The sequence below is a fragment of the Trichoderma evansii genome (genome assembly GCF_050947405.1).
Source record: "Trichoderma evansii strain SZMC 28006 chromosome Unknown GGI43scaffold_1, whole genome shotgun sequence".
Classification (NCBI taxonomy): Eukaryota; Fungi; Ascomycota; class Sordariomycetes; order Hypocreales; family Hypocreaceae; genus Trichoderma; species Trichoderma evansii.
Window position 1 is genome coordinate 2,737,983 of NW_028145205.1, and position 22,325 is coordinate 2,760,307.

Consider the following 22,325-nt stretch of genomic DNA (forward strand, 5'->3'; position numbering starts at 1 on the left):
GCAGTAATACGGGGTAGGAAGGGATCATAGGATTTGTGTGGCTGGCAGGCTAATACGGATTAGACTTGTAGAATTTCCCCTTACATGCCTCTGCATATGTAGGATTGAGACATGCCGTGCTACCAGTTAGGTAGGATGGTCATAGTCGTATGCAGATTTCTTTTTATATCTTTTCTTCTTTCCGAATAAAGAAAGGCTCGGTGTAACTCGTCTGCAGCCTCCGGCGAATGCAGCTAACAGCAGACGTACCGGAATCTCAAACACAAAAGCAAAGAAAGGCAAAAAGGCTAAAGCATAGCCGATTAAAGGGTGAACGAGCAGCAACAACTAACAACTACTGCAGGTTAGTCAAACAACGGCATATATGAAGGACTGTTACCATTACTACTGCTACCAACAAAGAAACCCCGCAAAGTGGCGCGGTGTCGCGTGAGCACAAGTCGCCAGAGCGTACGAATTAGATATCGTGGTCATAGCGAGAGCGATATTCGGTGTTTAGTTGGGATTAGCAGTAGACGGGGTCCCCTGGAACGGGCTACCATGGTACACACGCAGGCACATTCACATGCTTGTATGTGCTGCAAAAAAGCAGAGTTGGCATAATGGCTGCCGGGTATATGCTGGCTGCATCCCTTCTTCATGCTAGTGCTAGTGCATGTGAGAAGTCCATCTTTCAGCTGTAGATCTGGGGATGTGGTGGTGGTAGATGGATGAGAGGCTAATGATGCACTTATTTACAGGATGAAGCTAGTACGTCGTAGCAGCAGTCATACTGGCAAGCACTCCAAGCCTCGTATTAGTAGTAGTAGTTGGTGGTGATGGCAACGCGCCAAGAAGGTTTAAAAGCATGTGTGTACAGAGTAGGCATTGCTTGCGACCTTTGCACTGCGTAAACCCCAGCCATTGATTAGGAGAGAGAGCGGGATATAGGAGATTTTTGTCACCCTGCGGCAACGAGATGTCATCGCACTCGTATTAGTTGTGATTAGAGCCGTCTGACACTGCCAGCATGTGCGATCCGATGGTGCCCAGGCCGTTGTCCGTGCTCGATGTCAGTCTTCAGATAGATTAAGCGATACTACGCAGCGATTCCCGATGCGTCGAGAAAACATACCATATGCAATATGTATAGCCACTCGGGTGTTGGACGACGTCGGCTATAGGCAGCTGTTGACGGAGCTGCAAAGGATCTGGAATAATTGTCACCCGTCTCTGGTCTCTAATTCTTCGACTGCTCTTTGGACACATCTACATGTATTGAAGGCTTAATGGCAGCAGCAGCAGCAGCAGCAGCAGTAGTAATGTTGGTAGTAGCATTACGGAGTCCTCGATCGCATATCCTGGCATAGAATTCGGAGCACCACTGTAATACTGCTAGGACCAGCAGTATTCGGTAGGTGCCGGAGAGCTCACGCTATACCAAGTGGCATGCTTATGGAATACTACTAGTAGTCGCGGTGCTATCAAAAGCACCAGCAGATATAATATCCAGGGCGCTTTGTACGGGTCAGCTCTTCCAAGTTCCCTTTGAGAAGGTTCCTTTACCCTGCTTGCTGTGTGCAAGTAAAACCTGCAGGGACTTTGAGGCCTGGGCTCTGGCATCCTCCAGCATGTTACCCCTTTCTTTTTAACAGGCCTAAGCATTAGCCTGCTGATGTCTCTGACGCTTGTGGTGTAGTCTGATGAGACTTATACAGAGTTTGTTCCTATATGCAGGGCGAGAAAAGCCTAAAACTGAGCCCATGCACATTTGCGCTTGTCTTGTTTCTGTTCTCTTTCTGTATTTCTTTCAAAGGCTGGTTAGAGCTTGAGCAACTTAACGAAATTGGACAAGGATCATGGGATGCCACGGAATAGCGAGCACCCCACAATCCGGGGCATTTATGAGGGGCGAGCGTCGTTGATGCTCCTGTACGACGCTAAAATATTGCTGGTACAGATTCTTGGGAGCGAGTATAGGTAATCGAATACCAATATCTATATTCTCCATACAAAGTATAATCGAGATTATAAGTGGAATACCGCGTAGTATGCTGTAATTACGATTACGTTTAGGCAATAGGGGTGTCAGAAGTCGCTGCCATCTGCTTCTTAACTGCCGATGACCCTACACGCCCGATACGGCTTAGAAGAACTAATGGCAGGTTAGCCGTGAAAGAAAATGATATACCTGCTCTGTAGAGAGAATCTCGCCTATATTTCAATTACCGAGCTGTTATAGGCGAGATCTGTTGGAGCGATAATGAATGATAGACGACTACGTAGACGAGACGAATGTCATCCGAATAAGCCGACTTGACGGCGTATCGTTTCCCCTTTTGTCCCTGAGTGGAGGATTGAGCAGCATGCATCGTGCCCAAGTTCTCTCCCTGGCAGTATGGCATGATTGTTCGCGGGAAATGGAACCGGGACTGTTTAGATCGGGCGCTGCTCTTAGTCATCCATTCACAGAACATTGTGCTTATCCAGAGCATCGCTTCTATGCAGGGTTGGCGCTGCAGATGCGTCTTCTTTGAGGCTGATATCCCTGACAAGTAATCCAGCAAAGCCGCCTTGACCTGTATACCGGTACTGTAAGAGTCCGAGTTGCTGACATACATGTGCAGGTAGGCTTACTTTCCACTCAGGAGATATCGCCCTTGAACCGATCAATGGGTTACCGCCATGGCTGCAAGATCGCGCCGTTTGTGTTGACGCCACCTCCAAGAGATGATCTCGCGGATCCTTTCCATTCGCTTCACATAGACTGCAGCATACTTCTGCGTATTACCGGTAACATTAGTATACTTTGTATTTCTAGGGACATGAACCGTTTCGGCGAATCCGTATGCAGCAATACTACTAATGCTTATACTGACTGCTGAGCTTGCATTGGAAACAGAAGGTGAGCAAGAAACAAAGGAATCGAAAGTTTCACCAGTAACTCAATTTCCCAACAAAGGCTGGCTAGTCTTACTTGTCACATTATCCCATCATCCTACTCTGTTGTAAAATGCTGACTGTTGCTACATAACAAGTCCTTCATAAGCCAATGGAAGAAACATACGGTATTAGTTATTAGTACGGCAATCGGAAAGGTACAAGAGAATCGTATGCGGGATTCAAGGCCCCAGGGGGGGGGGATAGGTTCTCGTACTCCTTGGTACTGCAGTAGTACAATTGAATGATGGGTGATCTGTGCAACCCCGTCAATCGTCATTCTATCATCCATGACAGCATATGTGGATATAAGCGAGTAGACGCTAGGTACCACGGAGCAGCACTTGCACCTCTATGTTACGATCATTGGTACGTCGTATTGTCTATTTCCTTTGTTTCATACTAGTTCTGCGCATAGAGACAACAGAGCTTACCTCGGCAATGCCATATGATTGATCTCGCGAGGAGCGTTCCCAGCTCTTCGTTGCATAAAAGCGACTTATAGAAGTTTGCGATGACGCTGGCACATCCGCCCCTCCATCTTCATGCCCGACTGAGGAACAAGCCGGTAGTGCAGTTAGCCTTCGTGCTGGATATAGCGTATATGTCAAGGGGCGAAGAAAAAAAAAAACGGCCCTTGTATAACATGAAGCAGCGATGTAACCAGCGCCCGTTTGTTTCTGTTCTTTCTTTTAGTTTTGCGCAACCCTGGGCAGCCTAGTACAAACAAGAGGATGGCGTGGGCGCAAGGTAGTATTGGAGGTCCAGCACTGGCCATCTAAGCATATGCGCCCGGCCAATAGACTAGAGATTAAATTGATCGTAGATCAAGATGGAGGCTAACGATCACTGTTCCTTCCATCGGTGAAGTTCTATTGGCCTGGACGAGCCAAGAACCACGACTCCAATACCACCGTGGAAATATTGCACCGAAGATCGGCAACTGGTAGCAATGCAGGGGAACTTTGGATAGACGGCTAAAAGCATGCTACGGAATATTAGTATGGCATTGGGTTTGCAAGTACTACTCTCCGAACCGCTCCGTAGCAGCAGGCTGGGGCCGAATGTCATATCGTCTGATATCGTCGCCAACTGCGTAGTATTCTGGACTCCGTACCAGCATTTGAAAAGGATGCGATGAGTCGCCACCGTGATTATCACCGTCGTGAGATGCAGCCATGCATTAGCCAGACGGCCTTTTTTTGGCCAATGAGCAGATCTGTGCCTGACATGCAGGTACCACAAGAGCACTAGCTCTACCAAGAATGTAGCACCAACACCCCGGCTTCCCCGAGCTTTTCTTGTTCTTTGATTTTCGTTTTAATTTCTTGTTTTTTTTTTTTCCTTCGTCGGGGTGATCCAAAGTGCTGGTATTTGTACATCCGAATGTAGCACAAAGATGACATCCCTAGAGGAATGACAAATAAGCAAGAGGACCTACCTTGAATCGTGGACATATACTCCGTAGGGGGCTTTCGTTTCCGCCCAGTGCTGTCAAAATGAACGATGATCTCTGTGGAGTAGTAGGCCTCTGTAGTATACGCCCTTCAAATTTCTTGCTCTACCCACAACTTTGAGGACAAATTTCTTTGCCCACCCTAAGCAGCGGAGTAGGGTTCCATACCATCTTTCTCGTAATGAAGCGGTAGAGAACAGATTGTATGGAGTATGCGCCGGTGTACTCCTAAGAGAATATACAGGCATATGCTCTACAGGTAAAGCTCGAGCACTCTGTAGGTGGAGGCCGGTATCCATAATTGCCATCTTGCAATAGCCGCCCCTGCATGCAGCAAGCAGCTAGCCTCGATTTTTTTTTTCTTTGGCGGAGCCTGAGCAACGACACGACTCTTCGAAGAAGTTGTACTGGTATTCGTGCATGATAGCGTTCTGTACTAATACGCCATGGCTGCAATTGGAACTATGCTTCGCCCACTTGGGCGTATGCCTGACATTAACACCTTGCGGAATGCTCGGTATCTTACCTGTGGTTTCCTATTTTGCTTTACTTGAGGAAACTAACAAGCCACAACGAAAGGTGGACTGCCTTGTTGGCGTACCCGTACGGCTGGCTGCCAGGAATGATGGCTAACACGGCTAATGGCGGACACTGCCATGGCAATGCCGATCAAGATCCGGATGAATGGACTTGCAAGTGCGTTTCCATTCGGCGCCGGGCGGACAGGAGGGCGAAATTAGTGGTGTCCAGGCGTTCTTGGTGTGTTGCTATGATGATACCATGGTTGGTGGCTTTTCAGAGACTTTGCGCCGTTCCTGGCCCCTGGCCGAGGCTGGCCCATTCTGGCGGCCAAGCGTCAAGACGCTATTCCATAGACTTTGCTAGAACAGAATTAAGGAGCCACTTTGCGCTCCCGTGGTCACACTCTTAGCCTGGCAACCCTGGTCCTTGGGCTGTTGTCGTACTTCGTACTTCGGTTGGCAGAATCGACTGCAGCGCAGGTGTCAAGTAGCTAGTCGTACACGCGGATGCAGCCCTGCATTGGAGGCGCACGTTGTGCCTCCTTCGTTCGTGCCCGGCTCTCCTGATCCGTAGGCAGAGTTACTCACACTGACACTAGCAGCAGCATGGCAGCAGCACCATACGACTCCCAGGCAGGGTCTCGTTCGTCTCTGGCTTGGATGGCCGAGTGCAGCTGGGTGGATGTGATTTCGTATGTGCCTGTATCAGGTCCAGCGGTAGTCTGTAATATTGACCCCATTTCGCTGAGGACTACTCTGATTGAGGACGGTACTCCGCGGCCCTCGCAGTATTTGTCAACAGCTGCGCCGATAGCCTGGCTCGGAGAGAGTGATATGTATAGTGCTAGCAGTAGGGAGCTGAAGAAGGTTTTGCGGGAGCGAAGCCATCAAAGCTGATATAAAATATGGAGTAGTATTACAAGTGTTATTACCGCTGGAGACCCGGGTGGGGATAGGGAGCAGCAGCGCTCCGCTCTCTGACGCAGCTTTGCCAATAACTCGATGGCTCTTTCCAGGACGGGACGCCAAACGGGCGAGCGCTGGCATCGTCAGTGAAATGAAGCTGCGGCGGCCGTAGTATCGTGGAGTAACTGACGCCCGCTCTGATACGAGGCGGTACCCCAAAGTACTCGGCACGCTACTTCACCAGCGGGGTGGCGAACTATTCCAAGGCACTATTGCTGCATCGTTTCTGCTTTAGTAGGCACATGGAAGGATCTGATTCTTCTACTGGATTTGATGGTGCTTCGTGCGTGTGCCCAAGGCGCCGGATGCCTATCAATATCTTAGGTAATGTTATTGATGGGTTCTTGTTCTCTGCTTCAAAGTAAACTGGCAGCAACATCTAACTATCAGGTACGGACCTGTGCGTACAAGTATCTACAAAAAGTACCTTGCAGTTCCGCTACTGTAATGCTAGCACTTTAGTGCTTCCATCTATTTCGTACCAGCGTTTGACTTTTCATCTTTTCTTTTTCCTTCATTCTCGTCGTGCCTCCAGAGCCTTGCTAATAGATTCTGGGCGGTGGGGATGCAATTTATCAGGAACCCTTGGAATGTCCAAGGGGAGGCGGCGTGGTCCACTGGCTGTTCTTTAGGGGACAGCAAGGGCCTTAGTGCGCCGGCGAGCTCCTTGTACCTGGACTCCTCTGCGGCCATGACGAGACATGCTTTGAGGCCGGATTTAGCGCTGATTTCGACGTCGACCCACTCATTCTGGAAGTATCTTGCATCGCAGGCCTCGAGCCTGGTACATAGATACGGTGCCTCGGATTTGACTTCGATTGCGCCTCCCAGCGCTGGGTCCGGTGGCGGCCCTCCGTCACAGCAGCAAGTACAGCGCCCAGCCAGCGTCTTGTAGCGACGGTGGGTACCTACGGTAGAGGGCCGTCCAGGGCCCTGTGCACTGGCACTCGCATGGCAGCACAGCGTCTCTGCTGCCCCCGCCGGCGCCTGAACACCGGATCGTCATCTATAAACTCGGGTTTGGCAACTAAACCATCGTCCCCAGCCGCATCCACCATCTCCGGACAGAACTAGCCCGGGTCCTGAGTTGCTAAATTACTGCCCGTTGCTAGTATTTCAGCTCGCGCTCCCTCTTCTCCATGGCTCCATCTCGGTGAATCCCTCATTTCGCCTTTTTTTTCTCTTCTTTGTTGCTTGCTGTGATACCCCGTTGCTATCTCTCGACCCACCAGAGACTCGCTGCTTTTGCCTTACTGAGCCTCGTTTTGTGCGGACATCCAGACGAGGTAAAAAAAAGAGGAGACGACAAGATAGGAGGCATTCCCATTGTCGAGTTGCTACAGCTCTGCTCTTACACCTGAGAAGCGCAAACCTCTCGACTACGCATATGAACTCAGTCGAAAGAGGCGATTTCGTCTTTGCTTTTTTCCCCCAGCATGTGCTTTTAACCCGAACGACTGACAACCCCGTTTCCCTTTCTCCCGGTTTGTTTGCGACTGCAACTGCGTCTTTCAGGAGCAGCAGCCTCACAACCACTCGCCATGGATTACCTTGACGGGTATCTTCTTGTCCCCCCCGACCGAAACCACATTCTTGCGAAAGCGCAATGGAAGGTATGTTCGCTTGTTGTCTCGTTTGTCTCGTCTAATAATCCGGTTTTCATACTTGCTTTGTTTCTAATTGGATCCCAACTAATTAATTTGCACTCTTTGCAGTCTCGATATGTCTTCGTTGGCAGACGGACGACGATCAACAAGCAGAAAGACCGACAGAGTGGTAACAGCGTATGGCCTACCAGCTCTGGCCCTAAGCCTCTCGTCAAGACGTTTACCGACGAATACTGCATCTCCGTTTTCAAGTCCAAAGTAAGCGCTGATACGCTGGCTGCTGTTATTCTTGGCAACCCACACAGCAATATCTAACACCTTTTTTTTTCTCAGGAAGATGCGGAACCTGCTTACCAGTGGCCTACGAGCTGCGTCCTCGACTGCCAAGTCCAAATGGTTGCCTATCGCAAGCAAGGGCCTATCCAACCTACGCTCGTTGTTACCATCTCCGACAAGGAGCGGAAACGCCGTTCTAGTCGATCTGTGGGCTTGATAGCAAGCAAGGAAGCCGGTACCAGTACTCTTTGGTTTCGAACGCCGCAGGATGATCACCACAGCAGCCTTCATGAGTGGGCTCAGTTTATCCTGGAAAAGAAGAACCCTACAGCATCAGATGGAAGCAGCACGCCGGTGTTTTCGAGCCCCTTCAGCCCCAGGAGCCGCGAGACAGAGTACTTTCCCAGACCCGATAGCGGGAATCAAGCGAGCCGCCCGGATCCGAGGCCTCTACAGCACAAGAGCTCCGGCGCTACGTATTCAACGGGACCTCGCGAGCGCCCTGCCACGTTTAGCTCTGATTCGCCGAGCCTGCGATCCAAACGAAGCGACATTTCCTCGCCCTCTAGCGTCAGTCAGCACCCGATTCAGAAGTCGTTTGCGACTCCAGGCCAAATCTACACTGGACCGATGCACAACGATGCGGGGTTGCCTTCGATCAGAGACTCGATTTACCAGGGAGAACTGATCGAGGGGTGGACTGCGGCCCAAGGGCGGTCCTCGACGTTGAGCTCACCCACGCGTGGTCATGAAGCATTAGGCTCACCAATGGAGGCGTCTATGTCGTTTGACGTCAGCGCCCCTCCTGCCCCTGGAGAGACGATCCTTGACAGGGCCTTTCAGCTAGGGCACATTCCATGGGCTGACACGAGCGTCCCCGGTCAGGACCATTTCAATTCCATTGCTCGATTCGATGCTCTCATGCGTGAAGTAGACGATAAGCGGAAACAGCGAGAGGCTGCCCAGCGCCTGGAGCGAGCTGCGGTACGCAATACGTACAACCCTGAAGCAGGGTCACATCTTGACTATAACGAAGAGGCCGACTCCGATGACAACGCGCACTCAGCGGATGAACAAGAGGGCGGCTATGATAGGAGCCCGGTTATTTCCCCTTCGGCTCAGCGAGCATTGGCGTTTATCGCAGATCGACACGGCGAGTCGCCAAGAGAACAACGCGGATCACGACGTCCCACGATCTCCAGGGCTCACCTGAGCTTCCATGTCGATACCTTGGCATCGGCGTCGACATCCCAATCCCCGCCCTCGCGGCCTCACACAGCTCATGCCAAGAGTCGCCTCAACCCAACGCAGAGGACCCAGAGCACGCCTCATTTGAACCCAATTTCTGCAGGCAGGGTCGCAGATGATAATGCTTCACGGAGCGGAGACTCAGATAATCGCCGATCTGGCGCGAGCTCCAAAAGGTTGAGTTTCTCTGAATTTACCAGAAGGCTCTCGAGCACCAGCAGCTTACTGGTAGTCCAGACCAACAGCAGCGGAGATAGCCGCCGAGGAAGTGTTGGGGCCGAACCCCTTCCCTCCAGCGTACGGCGACCTAATATGAGCCATAGGGATACCGTTCCCCCGCCCAGGAGCCAAGAATGGCAGACGCAAGATCGACGCTGCCCTTGGCGCAACAGCGTTGTCGGCGTCGGCCCCGAGGGTGGATTTCTTTAAGCTGGCCTGGTAGTTTATTGCCTGCCTGTGCAATATATATTGGCTGCCTCTTTCACGTTATCATTCTTTGCCGACTAATATCTCCAACGACTTTCACTCATCAGCGTTTGTTTTTTTCGTGAAACTGAGCGGCACATTTCCTAGAGGAGAAACCAAATCCAAGGAGCAGATTTCGAAATGCAGGCATACCTGGCTCACTTCGCCTGGGCGAGATTCTCCTGTTTTACTCTACTTTTATTAATATCGCCTCTACATAACGACATACATCATTTTTACTATTAGCATCACTACGACGCATTACGACGAGGACTGTTTAGCCTTAGCATGACTCCGGCGCTGGTTTTATCTTGGGAGAGTGTACAAATTCCTTTTTTTTTTACCCCCTATTTTTACTCTTCTCTTTTCTTTTCTCTCATTTCTCTCCCTTATCTATGGGAGAGACGGCTCCATTTCTTTTTTTAAAAAGATTTTACGGTGTTTATTAGATATTCTCATATTCTTTTTTTTTTATTTGGTCTTTTCTGCGTCCCGGCGCCGGAGAGGGGGAAAAACGTATTTAAAGTGACCATGACGGGTAAGCATATAGTTTTCAAGTACATGGTTTTGAATTCATGAGATGAGACGAAAGAGATGACGCAGTGACTTATCAGTAGTCTCTTGTACGTTGTTGAATTCTTTTGATAAATAGTTGTCATTAAAAGAAGATACAATCAATCAATACTGTGTAATATACTTTATCTGCTCGCCACGTTGTCTGTTTCTTTTCTTCTCCTGAAGTACTCTGAATACTGGTTATTCTTTTCTCGCATCGACATATTTCGGTGCGGATATCAATTACTATCTACTAGACTACATACCTATGTAATTTCAGTGTATCTATCTACTAGCTTTTCTCATTTTGCCTCTTCAATATTTAATGTCGCTTATCACTTTCCCCTTGCCTACCGCTCCATCCCCCATGTCCTGGTTCCCGATATGGTCTTGTTCTCTCTTTTTTTTCATAAATTTCGTAATGTTTCACCAATTATAGAACAAAAAGGTTCTTTCTTTGGTATACTTGTCTTCTAAATCGTCGATTTTATCGGATGTACTGAGCAATGGCTTCCTGCAGCTCGGGCGTAAGACGCTGCGAGATAAAGCCCTCAACGGCACCACCATGTCTCTGGTTAGCCCCAATCATGTACTGTTTGACCCAAGTTGTCACATCCTGCACTTCGGGGAAGTCATCACGCGCAGCAAGTTTACATGTGTTCAGAGCTGTGAATGTCAATCCGAATCCGATATCATCAGGGGAGTTTTCGGTAATGATTTCGTCTCCGACGCCAGCGGCAGCACTTGGGGGGTTCGCCAGCAGAGTGAGGAGAATCCTGCAAGTATTTCCCCAGCCCTTAGCGAACTTGGTAGCGAACACCTGAGAGTCGCATAGCGTTTTAGTCAGAGAGACCACAGCAGCCTTCCGATCAACGGGTCGTGCCAGTTTGTCCGTTTCCTGCAGGATAAATGGAGGATAAACTTGAGCGAAGACTTTCTCGTCTACCTTATCAGAATGCTTGACGAAATAATCTGTTCCGTAGCCAGCTTCCAGCTTCGCCGCAACGAGATGGAAAAATCGAACGAAGCGGATCTTGAAGGAATCAGCCGGAGATCCTTGTAGCTTTGTGAAAACCAGCCTGAGAATGGTGTCAAAGTAAGGGTCAAGGGCCGATCTTAAAAGAGAAAGAGAAGTTAGCGTTGGAACACTCAATATTCATTCATGATCAACTCACGGCTCAAAAGAATTGACAATAGCTTCGAGAATATCAAAAGCATGGAGTTCTGACTTCTTTCCGCTAAGTAGTCTCTGGAAAATTCCAAGAACAGCCTCAGTCTGGTTCTCAGTAACAATTGCCTTGGCTACTCTGGGGATAAGGGCGGCCAATAGTCGTGTGCAGGCAGGGATGTTGCCCCTGGTTTCCCACAAAGGAGGCTGCAACAGAGGGCCAAGAAGCGCCTTGTAATTGTCAGAGACGGAATCCACCGGGCTTGACTCAAGGAGCTGCGCCAAGATCTGGAAAATGTATGGAATGAATTCTATCGGTGCATTGTTAGTTCCTGAAATTTCAATCACCAAGGATATCTAGAAGAAAAGAGCCTACCTGTAACATCTTCCACCAGGATTTGGTGTGCTGGTTCCCATAACTTCTGATTAATAGCAGCGGCATGCGTCGCGGCACAGTATCGTACCAGAGCGCCGAGAGCCTCAAAATGGTAGTAGTAAAAGCGAGGGTTGCTAGGGTTAGACTTCATCACATTTGTGATGAGAATGAGGTGTGTTAGGATAGTATCGAGCCAAGGGCCCGCTCCATCCTTGATGACAATGAGAATTCTCATCACGCATCGCATCAAGAATTCGTTTTCTTGCAGCTTGGGAGCGCTGGTCTCTCTTTCTATCAGCTTGAACAGATGAGTGAGCAGATCCTTTGCGAATGGCTCAATATCTGCGCGAGGGAACATTGCATTACCCGCATCGTCTGTCAAAAACAGCACGCGCTCCACGGCAATAGCCGCATAGGTATATACAACATAGTTGGATGAGTTAAGGTTCTGGATCAACGGACCAATAGCCACTTTCCATTGCTCCTTGGACAACTGACTGCGGAACGTGTACAGGAATTTGATTGCGTCAACTTTAGAGATTGGCTCAATACCCTCTCCATTCACCAGATCAGACGCAATGTGCTGCTCAAAGAAGTCGACAACGTTGACAAGTGGGTTGACGGTCTTGACACCTTGAGCCTGTGTGACGGCTCCCTTGGCGGCAATTGAAATGAACAGGTAGACAGCAGTGTCTTTGGACTTCCAATCAGATTTTCCTTGAGTGAGATAATGGTTGATGTATCTGGAAACAGAGCCAGTGACAGGGGCCTCGAATTTCTCTTGCAGACTCCGGAGGAAGTCGGTGGCTGATCTGCGTCGAGAGCCCGTATCAGAGCCCTCCAAGTCTCGACGGATATACTCAATCGGCTCATCCTCAAACAGTTCGATATCAGACTCTCGCAAGCTAACATTGGGCAAAATAACCTTTTCAATGATCTGGGTAAGGACTTCTTCGTTGTTGAAGAGCTCGGAATGCTCTCGAGTTGCCGCGACTGCTGCCAAAAAGTGCAACGATTTGCTGACAAGGGTATCGTATTTTGTCTCTGATCCAATGGATGACACCAGATTCCAAGTGCTTGTGATGAATGGCTTGCAATATTGAGAGAAGTCTGCGTCATATTTGAAGGTATAGAGCTCAAGGAAGTCGCAAATATCAGCCTTGGCGGTATCGACAACACTGACTTCGTCATCCTCATCGGTATTCAGGATGGGGTTGGAATAATTGAGATACTTGTGGAGTAGCTCGGAGATGCTGGCGAGGTTATCTTCGAAAACAGGAGGTAGATCGTGAGAGGACATGTCGAACATGATCTTCAGCTGTAAGCTTAGAACCTCAAACCAGCCTTGAAGAGCCGCCTTGTCTTGCGAATGCTCGGTGATTTTACCGTCGGTAGTCTATATCATTCACACGAGTTGGCGTTAGCATCAGATCTAAAAAGGAGTGACAAGACTGGAAAGAGAAAGCAAAGTTAGCTGGAACTGCTCTTACCGCTAACAACTGAAAGAATGGAGCGCCAAATGTGTTAATCACATGGTTAATTTCTGTATACAGAGCAGTCGTTGCCATAAGTGGCCTCCATCGAACGAAGATGGAATGGGCCACCTCCAGCACACCAATGTTCACCTTGGGGTCAGTGGCGGAGAAGCGGCTAACAAGGTCCTATTACCACGCCATCAGTATACAACGGGCTTATGAAGCTCGCATTGGAAGATAGCTACCTGAGTCAGAGTATCCCATCGCTCCCAGAAGTCTGAATCGGCAATGATACTGACAGCCTCACCAAGTTGGCTCTGGATGTTGGCAGGAGAAGCAATCATCAGGCCAATGAGGCGCTCTTTGATTGTCACGACCTCGTCCTGGGGGATCTTGTAGTTTCCATCCGCGTCCTACACATACTAGTCTTAGTATCTCGAAGGTCATGTGTCGGAGACGAGCTGGTGTAGATCGCGTCGGCGGCGTGGCATCGTGACTTACCACATAGTTGATTCGGATGAAGTTCTTGAAGGCCAAAGCAGCGCCCAGCCGAGTGTTGATGGGTAAAGAATCGTTGCTGACAATGGTGAGCAGAGTCAGTGAGTACTGAGGCTTGGCCGCCTCCTGCTTGAGAGCAGCCTCGGCTAAAGTTATTCGACACTCGTTAGTACATGGTGGCCTCTGTAGGCGTGTTTTGCGCTCTTCTTGTGCTTCGCGTTTGCACTGAAGGCGGGGCAATGGAGAGAAGCGCAACATACCTGTGCGGTGCTGAGCAGGATCGAGTGTTGCCTGCAGCAGCTGTGCAATGTGGCCAACGTCGGCCGCCATCGTGAGTTCTGTTCGCGTCGGATAGCAGGTGTAGATAGGTTCGCTATGTAGACGAGACAAAGAGAGGGCGAAGGGTGTTGGGGCGCAAGTCCAATGTGTTGTTTGTATTGGCGGTAGGTATGTTTGGTTCGCGTTGACTTTTTTTGGAGGTTGCCTCGTTGCTGCTGGTAGCAAGGCTCTAGTGGGGTTGGAGCTTTGTCACAGCCTGTTAGCTCTGGGACGGCGGGGCGGCTGCGGCTGCGGGCATGGATTAAGCTGCGATGAAGCTTTTTTGGCGCTGTAAATGGGGTTCTAATCCACGCTGGAAAGGACAGTCATAATTGTCTGTAGGTTTCTATATAATTCCTTCTTCTGTTCGAACATGGAAAGGCTCTATATAGCTCTCGTTTAGCTCTAGGCGAAGATGGTCGGTATGCCGAGACTGATTGTTCTGTAGTACATCAGCTCCTGGTGTCAAGCTGACAGCTGATAGATAAAACAGGACTACAGGTAGCTATGTAAATAGAAAGACTCTTTTTAAATTATCTATGTCATACATATCTTCGTCGTAGCTTTATTAATATTTCTTATATGTCAAGATATACAGATATATATCTCATAATTTTAAATTCATCGCACGTTTCATCTTGACGCAATCTTTACTCTTGTCACTTCCAAGGTTTCCGTATCCATCAACACAAATTCCTTCGTTTTCGAAAACGACGGCACAGCAATCAGTCTAACGCTTTGGCCTTCAGGGCCATGAATGACTTTGGTTGCAAACTCAGGCTGGCAGCCGACAAAGTAGACGTGAGGGCAGGTCTTGAGGACAAAAGGGTCATCTTCTTGGAATGGATAACTCCCTAGCGAATTCATCAATACTTGACCACTACTAGAAAAGAACTGAGACATAGAAAGGATAAGGGAGAGAGGGAAGGGAAAACATACATAATGTATCGGGTGCGGTGGGAGCACAGCACCTCCATCTGCACATGGCCTCCATCATACCTAATCGGTCGTCACTCTCGATATACTTGAACACGTCGTCCACGTTTTGGCCGCCTGTGCCTAATATCCTCCAGCCTTCTACTTCTGCTTCCCAGGGATTCGTAACGGGGTCGAACCATCCAGGCTGTGATGCTGCTTTTGCGCCGGGTTCCGATGCATAGGCCCGAGAAAGGGGGAACATGGCGCTGTGAACAGGTTGTTGAGGATAGCTCGCGTTGGCGGGGTCCTGGGCACCGGGGAGGAGAGTAACAGGGATGGAAGGTAACAGCTCCGAGACAAATTGGTCGAAGAGCTGGGATGGTACGGGGTTATAAGCGCTGGCATCGTAGCCGTATTTCTTCTGCACTGTCTTCTTTTCGTCTTCTTCCTCGCCGCCTTCGTCGTCATCCTTCTCTTTGACGGTGGAAATAGAATTGCCAGCGATGATGAGCCTACTGATTTGTGAAGCTTTGGTCTGCTCGTCAGGGCCGAGTGCCTCTCCAAGCAGATATTCCAATAGAAGATCTAGCTCAAGATCATACGAGGCATCGGTGCCAGAGAAGGACAATCCCGATACAATGGCAATCTTCTTGCCACCGCTCTGAGAAGGACTATCTGTCATTTCTGTATCCTCACCTTCAGGTTTGCCGCTCGCGGTAGATGGTTTGGAGAGAGCCCACCGCTCTGGCTGAGGGGCCAAATCAGGAACCTTGAGGTCAATGACCTCGAACTCGCCGTTTGTATTCTCGGTGCCCATAACGGCAATAATGCAACCGGTGACAAGTGGGATATTATTGAGCACGTCGCCGACTAAGCGGACACGACCTGAGTCGTCTTCCAACATGATCTGATCGGAGCCGTCGTCGGAGTAGTACTTTTGCGAGGAGATGGGCGCAGATAGCCAACGCTAGTAATTTGACAGATTGATAGTTAGTATCGTATTGTTAAGCCTGTATGCCGACCCTTTTCCCATGGCGAATATATGCACATGTTGGCTGAAGAGAGAAGATACTCACATCTTTGGACACATCCTCAAGGATATTGGGTTTCAGCCTCATGTCCATATAAACCGTTCCTGCAACCCAGCACAATTCGCCCTGCCGAACATCAAGCACTCTTTCAACCCTCGTAGCTCGCTCGCCGCCAATTTCTGTGCCCTCCCACGCCTTTGCAGCCACCTCTTCTACCGCGGGCTTGATCTTGGTGAGCCGCAAGAAGTACATATCGCCAAACTGTTGCTTGTAGGATCGCTGCTTCTCTAAGGCGAAGGAGTGGAGCGGTTTGTATGTTGACTCTGCTCGGATAGGCGCTTTCTGAGAGATATCCCTTGTATCAGCGTTAGAATTGAGGCGTACAGACTGGAGAGTGAGGACATACGCAGGCGTCTGCAAGAGACTGGAGACATCTTCGAGCTTGACCATGATGGCGACTGTCAGCAGCAATGGCTGAAGCTTTCGTGGATTGTAATTTTTATCCGACGGTTATGCTAAGTTAGGCCGTGGTCGTGCTTTTTCGAATACGCGTTGTGTGGTTTGGTCGCGGATTGATTATTGGGATAAATGACATCTAGTGCCTATCGTGAGCAGGCTTAAGGTAGGGCACTTTAGCTCTAATGGTGGTGAAAGCTCGACGCGCTTTGCCTGTACTTTTTTTGCGCTGCCCCGCGTCGGACACGCGAGGTCACACACCAAGTACCTACAGCTAGCCTGTGCCTTAGTGACCATTCTCACTATGACCGACCGAAGCCGGATTAAGGGTAATGTACACTTATTAGCGGTTAAAAGTGTGCGAATATATCACTCTTTTTTTTTCTTTAAATATTTATATATATAGTATAGTTTCTATGTCAAAATAAATACATAGATCTTTATACATTCTTTTGCTTATAATATATTAAAGTGATGTATAATTAGAAAAATAGGGTTGTTGCATTTTGGAATGCGGCGCATTCGGAGTGGGGCGTTTATGAACTTTTGGCCACTCACTGTAAAGTACATAGCTGTCTCAACCATTAAAGTAGCCCACTATAATACTCTATTTGGTCGCTACAGCGTCTTATAGGCCTAGACCCCTGCTATCTCCTAAAGGCTCTCAGCGGCGTGCTCCGGGCTGGCCTTTTCGATTCAGGCATGAATTGAATGTTGCACGGAGCGCTCCGTAAAAGACGACCCCTCCCCACCATATTTGAGAAGTGCAATCCCACTCCAAGAAGCCGAGAAAAGACGACGCTGGCGCTAGAAAACTTCGCCAGTGGGGTTTGTGATTACTGAGCCTGTCTTGATGTTTCTGGGTATATGAAGCGGTAGGAAATCTGTTACTCACTCTTCTCTCTTTGTTACTCTCACATACACACATATCATACACCACATCTTTCATAACCTCATTCATTCCAGGCCACCCGGTAAACCGCCAACATGTCATCTCAGCAGAATCCCCCTCAAATCGTGACTCGGAGTCTTTCCTACACCTTTCCAGACTTTTCCACGGGTGTTCAGAACATCACTCTTGATCTGCCTCCACGCTCACGAACTCTTCTGATTGGTGCCAACGGTGCTGGCAAGACGACCCTTTTGCGTCTTCTGGCTGGAAAACGCCTGGCCCCGGGAGATGCCATTTCCATCTGTGGCGTCGATCCCTTCAAAGACAGCCTCGAAGGCGTCACCTATCTCGGTCTCGAGTGGGTGCTAAACCCCATCGTGCGCAACGACATTGGCGTCATGGAGCTGCTTCGATCTGTTGGCGGCGATGCTTACCCTGAGCGCCGTGACGAGCTGGTTGACATGCTTGATATCGACATCAACTGGCGTATGCATGCCGTATCCGACGGTGAGCGTCGCAGAGTCCAGCTGGCGATGGGTCTTCTGCGCCCCTGGACCGTGCTCTTCTTGGATGAGATCACTGTCGACCTTGATGTCTTGACTCGCTATGAGTTCCTCGACTGGCTGAAGCGGGAGACGGAGAACCGGGAGTGTACCATCGTTTATGCTACCCACATCTTGGATAACTTGGCTGGCTGGCCTACCCACCTCGTCCACATGCATCTCGGCACTGTCAAGGAGTGGGACACTGCTGAAAACATGCTGCAGGCCGTTGATTCAACCGTTGGACCCACCGGCAATAGCCGTCTCGGAGACTTGGTCATGGGTTGGTTGAGGGATGATCTAAAGGAGAGAGGACCGAGAAGCCAGGTCAATCGGGGTCCTGAAGGCAAGACTTATGGATTTGGTGCCATCAAGATTGGAGGATATGGCGATGAGTCCAAGCAAAGGGAGAACTAAAAAAGCAGTGCCTAAAGCACGAGTTTTCTCAATCCAAGGAGAAAACATTTCTTTGGAGATGATGCCTTCAACGGCTTATCGGACGATGCATAAGGTGGATCTTTTCTTTGTTGTCATAACTGGTCGGTGAGCACAGCATTCAACGGTGCATGGCGTTGGCTATTTGGCGGAGGGGCAGGCCTCAACTCTGCCTTCACAGCCGGATTTCAGTTTCATTCTGTTTTCAACACCCTGGGATGGGATAGCTGATGGATAAATCGCATTTATTTATTTCTTTTTGTTTCTTTTGATGATACCCTGAATTTCAACCGATGGGATATAGGCAGCTGGTCTGTTTCAACTAGACCTAATCAATATCTAGCCACCATAAGAGATTGCAATATTTTTCTTTCTCTCTAGCTTCTTCTTCATCTAGATGGACATTTTTGCCCGTGCTCGCGGTGTTGCATCCATTGAGTTCTTCAGCACTGTCATAGTGTTTTTCAAGAGCTCAGCGATGCCACCAAGATTCTTTTCCGCAAGTGATCTCAAAACTTCGATGCGATAGTCTTGCCACGAAAGCTGTATACCTCCCGCAACAGCTAATTTCGAAAGACTGTTTTGTGTCACAGGCCCAGCGTGCCTTGTCCTGATAGCGCTACCGCTGCTTCCGATGGCGGCGTCCTCAAGATCTCGTACCGAGCGAATGCTTTGAAAACAGAGTACAGGCGAATATGATAGAGTAAGAAGTGAAGGCAGAGAGAACGTCTTGTCCACTGAAGATACGTATGCCGTTAGGTTGGACACGGTAGCCCGTGGCATCAAGCAGCCATGAGAATTAGTATCCGCATCGCTAAAGGCCCTGCTTCGCCAGAAGCAGTTACAGATATCCATGAGATACCCGTTGTATAGATTCACGTAGGCTCGGTCATAGGACAGTGCGTCGATTCGATTAGAGCCGTCATTTCTTGCCTTTGTCGACATGGCCATTTCGAAGCCTTTTTTGTAGCACGCCAAGATGCCGCATAAGCGGGACATGGTGGCCACAGAACTGCTGAATAAGAATGTATAAATCAGTTCGGATGGTGGCAATTCAATCCGTATATAGTACTTGAGAGAATCGTCATTGACGAGGCGGATCGCCTGTTCATAGAATTCGACGATGGCAAGATTCACCGACTCTGTGGGAGAGGTTTGTAGAAGAGTGAGACTAAGTCGCCCGGTATGGCGTATCAACGCCGTGACGCTCGTATTTGCGTGGGCCGGGACTGGATCGCTCGATTGTAATATGGCAATCCAGTGACGGAGTATGTTGGTATACAGGCCTAAAATTTCAACCTGAGAGCCTGGCGTATTATCCAAGATAGCTAGCTCTAATGGTTGCAAGATACGTTCATACAGTTCTAAATGGAAGAGTTAGCTGATAGGCGTTGATAGCCAGAAATATATTTCCGAGAGGAGCGGATGCTTGCCTTGGAACTCTACAAGAGGAGTAAACGACAGAATTTGTAGAATGGAACCATGCTGACCAGACCCATTCCATTGTTGGAAAAATATAGCAAAAAAGCTAAGGATAACGGGAGGTATAGACTATAATCTTGTATCAGCACCGGTCTTGAAATAGACAGACGGCCCATATATCCGCAAGAGCTTCAGCTTACTTTACTTTGGACAACAAAGTCTTTCACGACGTCCAAAACTTCCCAGAGCACAGCTTCATCAGCATCTCCATCAATAACATTCTGTAGAACAGAGTTGAGCCAGTTCGCTACCCGTTGATAAGCCTCTGCATTTGGACGCAGAAGCAGTAGCTTTTGCAGCAAGGGGTCGGCGAGGACGGCCACAAGTTGGTTAGGTAGCTCTATCCTGTCAATATTCTGTACAAAGCCTGTGATATTTTCGACTTCTTCCAAAGTAACAGAATTCTGGAGTAATATTAGTATATTAAGGGGTCTTGGAGGTCATAGCCATAATTACCTCTGTGGCATGAGACGTGTGGACGGCTGGTACAACTCTACTTCCTTGGCCGCGGCCAGTGGGGCGATTAACCCGGAAGCCATCGAGAACGGCTTGGGAATCCTTTTCTGCTTGCAGAGTATAAGCCTCTTGTACTTCTTGAAGCCTTTCTTTCCACGATATATCCGGGTGCTGAGGCAATATTAGTCTAGGTCAACTAGTATCTGTGCTGTTGCCATTAACAAACCTTGAAGGCTGAAGCCCTGCCACGAACTAACTCTCCCAAGATGATTTCAGGATAATAATCTTTGTAGACTCTAAGAAGGCCGATTAAATAAGGATCATTGGCTGTCTGGCGTGATAAGTTCAAGCTAAAACCTAGTTAGTTTTTGATCCTTTCTGAGATATCGCTCTCTCCTTCTGACGAGATACTCACAGAGCCTGGATCCTAAAAGGTCTAACATGTTTCCTTCGTGTGATAAGTGCCAATATGTGACAGAGATTCGGTCGAATCGCAGCTGTATTGAGTAAATTGAAGAGAACACCATAAGCTTGAGCGAGCACGGCTGGGGTTTCCAGCACGTGGTGGATCATGATGAGCCATTTCAGAAGCGCTACCTGGATATTGAGTGACGGTTTAAGTGCTCCATGGCCAAGAGCACCAATAACACGAATGGCAATATCGCGGGACACTCTAGAGACAGGATATAGATTTCTGACTATGGCAGCTCGACTGGCCTGATCGAGGTGGCTGGGTGTAACAACCAGATCAATAAGCTGATCCAATGCTTCTGGCAATAGGCCATTTTCATACGCCAAAGATGTCAGGCTTGCTACTGTAGACCTGACATCTCCCATCCGGGACTTGGCTGGTAACTTGGAAGCTAACATACGGTAAGTAAATGCTACACCAAAGGGGGCATTTTGGCCCACTCACCCGCAGCCACATCGCGAATGAGTGCGTCAATCTCCTTGGCTGCAGAAGACGACATATCCTCGTCATTTGGTGATATAAAGAGAAAAGGAGAAAGTGAGGGCTATGGCGGTGATTGGAGAACGCAAGAACCCAGATTGGTTCAAAACACGTTGTGGCGCGTCAGTCGCCAAAACGAATCAGAAAACAAGGCGGCGCAATTGCCAATTTTTCATCCTGCAGCTGTTGCAGCCAGTGGAGAGACTTTCATAGAAACGAGACAAAATAAGAACGCCACGTTCTGATTTGGCCCGCTGTCCGGCGTCTTGTTGTGTCGTGCCCAGTGAGGATGGCGATATCGTCACCTGGATGAATTTCCTGTTGAGTGCTTAGCTGTATGGCCTGTGGAGAAGCTATCTAGCGCGTGCAGGTCTGCGCCGGCCAAAGGCTTATTGGACACCTGCGACTTAGATGCAGTTGAATAGGAGAGCAGAAATAGCAATTGTGTGTGTGGATAAGATGCAGCGTGTGTAAGGGATTGATTGAGGCCTGGATGGGCTAATAGACCATTATGGAGCGTGAAGCAGCGAGTTGTCTTGCGTCAAGCTAGCGGCAGCATTGCATATCTGTCGTGTCACAGTTCTCCGCACTGTAAGCGTATCTGAAATGAGCCTAGAACCGAAGCGAAATTCAAATGCTCATAGTCCGTATTGAAATATTTCACACAGTGCCACATAGGTGTAAAGCCTGGCTCTTTCATGCAGCTTGCATTCCGGCTTCAATCCCGAGATGTCATAGCAGGATGGAGGATATGCGAGGCATGAGAAATTTGGCCAAGATTGTCTCTTCTCCATTTTAGCCGCTGTACGAATATGCAGGAAATAATCATTTCGCTCCATTGTAAGCGTCGTAGGCCTCGATGATCGCGACGTGGCAGGCGTTGGTGCTGTGCCATTGGGCTACTGCAGGTACAATTCTATTGTCCACACAGGAGAGGTATCAGGGCTCGTGCTAGTGCCCATCAATTGGGATTTACCCGCCTATATCAGTAAATACCGCCCCTGTCTGCTATTTGTATCTACTATAATTGTATTTGGCTTGGCAACTTGGGTACTGGGTGGGCTTGTAGAAGTCGCTCCATGTATTTGAGCGGCCTCAGTCCGTGATTGCCTGGCAAGTAAATGTTTTAACGGGGAATATTTCGGGGATTGCGTATTAGTAACATTATTGAATCACAGTAAGCTGCAGGCTCCTACAAGCTCAAGCCCCTTCAACCTGCTGTGTGAGGCAGAAGATAGATATCAGTTGGCAAATACTATGCACTCGCTAGTAGATACGGAATCAACCAGCTCACTTAATTACTCTCTTTGGTA

The 22,325-nt window shown here is 49.0% G+C and overlaps 5 protein-coding genes across 5 annotated transcripts; 2 read left to right on the forward strand and 3 right to left on the reverse strand.

Annotated features, from left to right (window-relative positions):
* Positions 1-7,003: 7,003 nt before the first annotated feature.
* Positions 7,004-9,422, forward strand: GGI43DRAFT_427284 (uncharacterized protein; the record flags this gene model as incomplete). The annotated part of the gene is made up of 3 exons (XM_083208788.1): positions 7,004-7,475; positions 7,578-7,727; positions 7,803-9,422. The coding sequence occupies exons 1-3, from the start codon at positions 7,404-7,406 to the stop codon at positions 9,420-9,422; spliced, it is 1,842 nt and encodes a 613-aa protein (XP_083066508.1). The 5' UTR covers positions 7,004-7,403.
* A 795-nt stretch (positions 9,423-10,217) lies between these two features.
* Positions 10,218-14,041, reverse strand: GGI43DRAFT_391497 (importin-alpha export receptor). The gene is made up of 7 exons (XM_083204450.1): positions 13,791-14,041; positions 13,534-13,676; positions 13,278-13,445; positions 13,048-13,218; positions 11,558-12,953; positions 11,189-11,492; positions 10,218-11,128 (listed from the first exon to the last, which is right to left on the reverse strand). The coding sequence occupies exons 1-7, from the start codon at positions 13,858-13,860 to the stop codon at positions 10,501-10,503; spliced, it is 2,880 nt and encodes a 959-aa protein (XP_083066509.1). The 5' UTR covers positions 13,861-14,041; the 3' UTR covers positions 10,218-10,500.
* A 317-nt stretch (positions 14,042-14,358) lies between these two features.
* On the reverse strand, positions 14,359-16,582 carry GGI43DRAFT_391498 (DNA-directed DNA polymerase delta subunit POL31). Its single transcript, XM_083204451.1, has 4 exons — positions 16,204-16,582; positions 15,843-16,152; positions 14,788-15,733; positions 14,359-14,702 (listed from the first exon to the last, which is right to left on the reverse strand). The coding sequence occupies exons 1-4, from the start codon at positions 16,245-16,247 to the stop codon at positions 14,482-14,484; spliced, it is 1,521 nt and encodes a 506-aa protein (XP_083066510.1). The 5' UTR covers positions 16,248-16,582; the 3' UTR covers positions 14,359-14,481.
* Positions 16,583-16,678: 96 nt separating this feature from the next.
* Positions 16,679-18,310, forward strand: GGI43DRAFT_29060 (CCR4-NOT regulatory complex subunit CAF16). The gene is made up of 2 exons (XM_083201382.1): positions 16,679-17,128; positions 17,220-18,310. Exon 2 carries the CDS (start codon positions 17,241-17,243, stop codon positions 18,102-18,104), a length of 864 nt encoding a protein of 287 aa, XP_083066511.1. The 5' UTR covers positions 16,679-17,128; positions 17,220-17,240; the 3' UTR covers positions 18,105-18,310.
* GGI43DRAFT_29069 (Mis6-domain-containing protein) lies at positions 18,310-21,172 on the reverse strand. Its single transcript, XM_083201383.1, has 7 exons — positions 20,977-21,172; positions 20,476-20,923; positions 20,287-20,410; positions 20,061-20,231; positions 19,745-20,008; positions 19,556-19,673; positions 18,310-19,486 (listed from the first exon to the last, which is right to left on the reverse strand). Exons 1-7 carry the CDS (start codon positions 21,029-21,031, stop codon positions 18,516-18,518), a joined length of 2,151 nt encoding a protein of 716 aa, XP_083066512.1. The 5' UTR covers positions 21,032-21,172; the 3' UTR covers positions 18,310-18,515.
* Between the last annotated feature and the right edge of the window lie 1,153 nt (positions 21,173-22,325).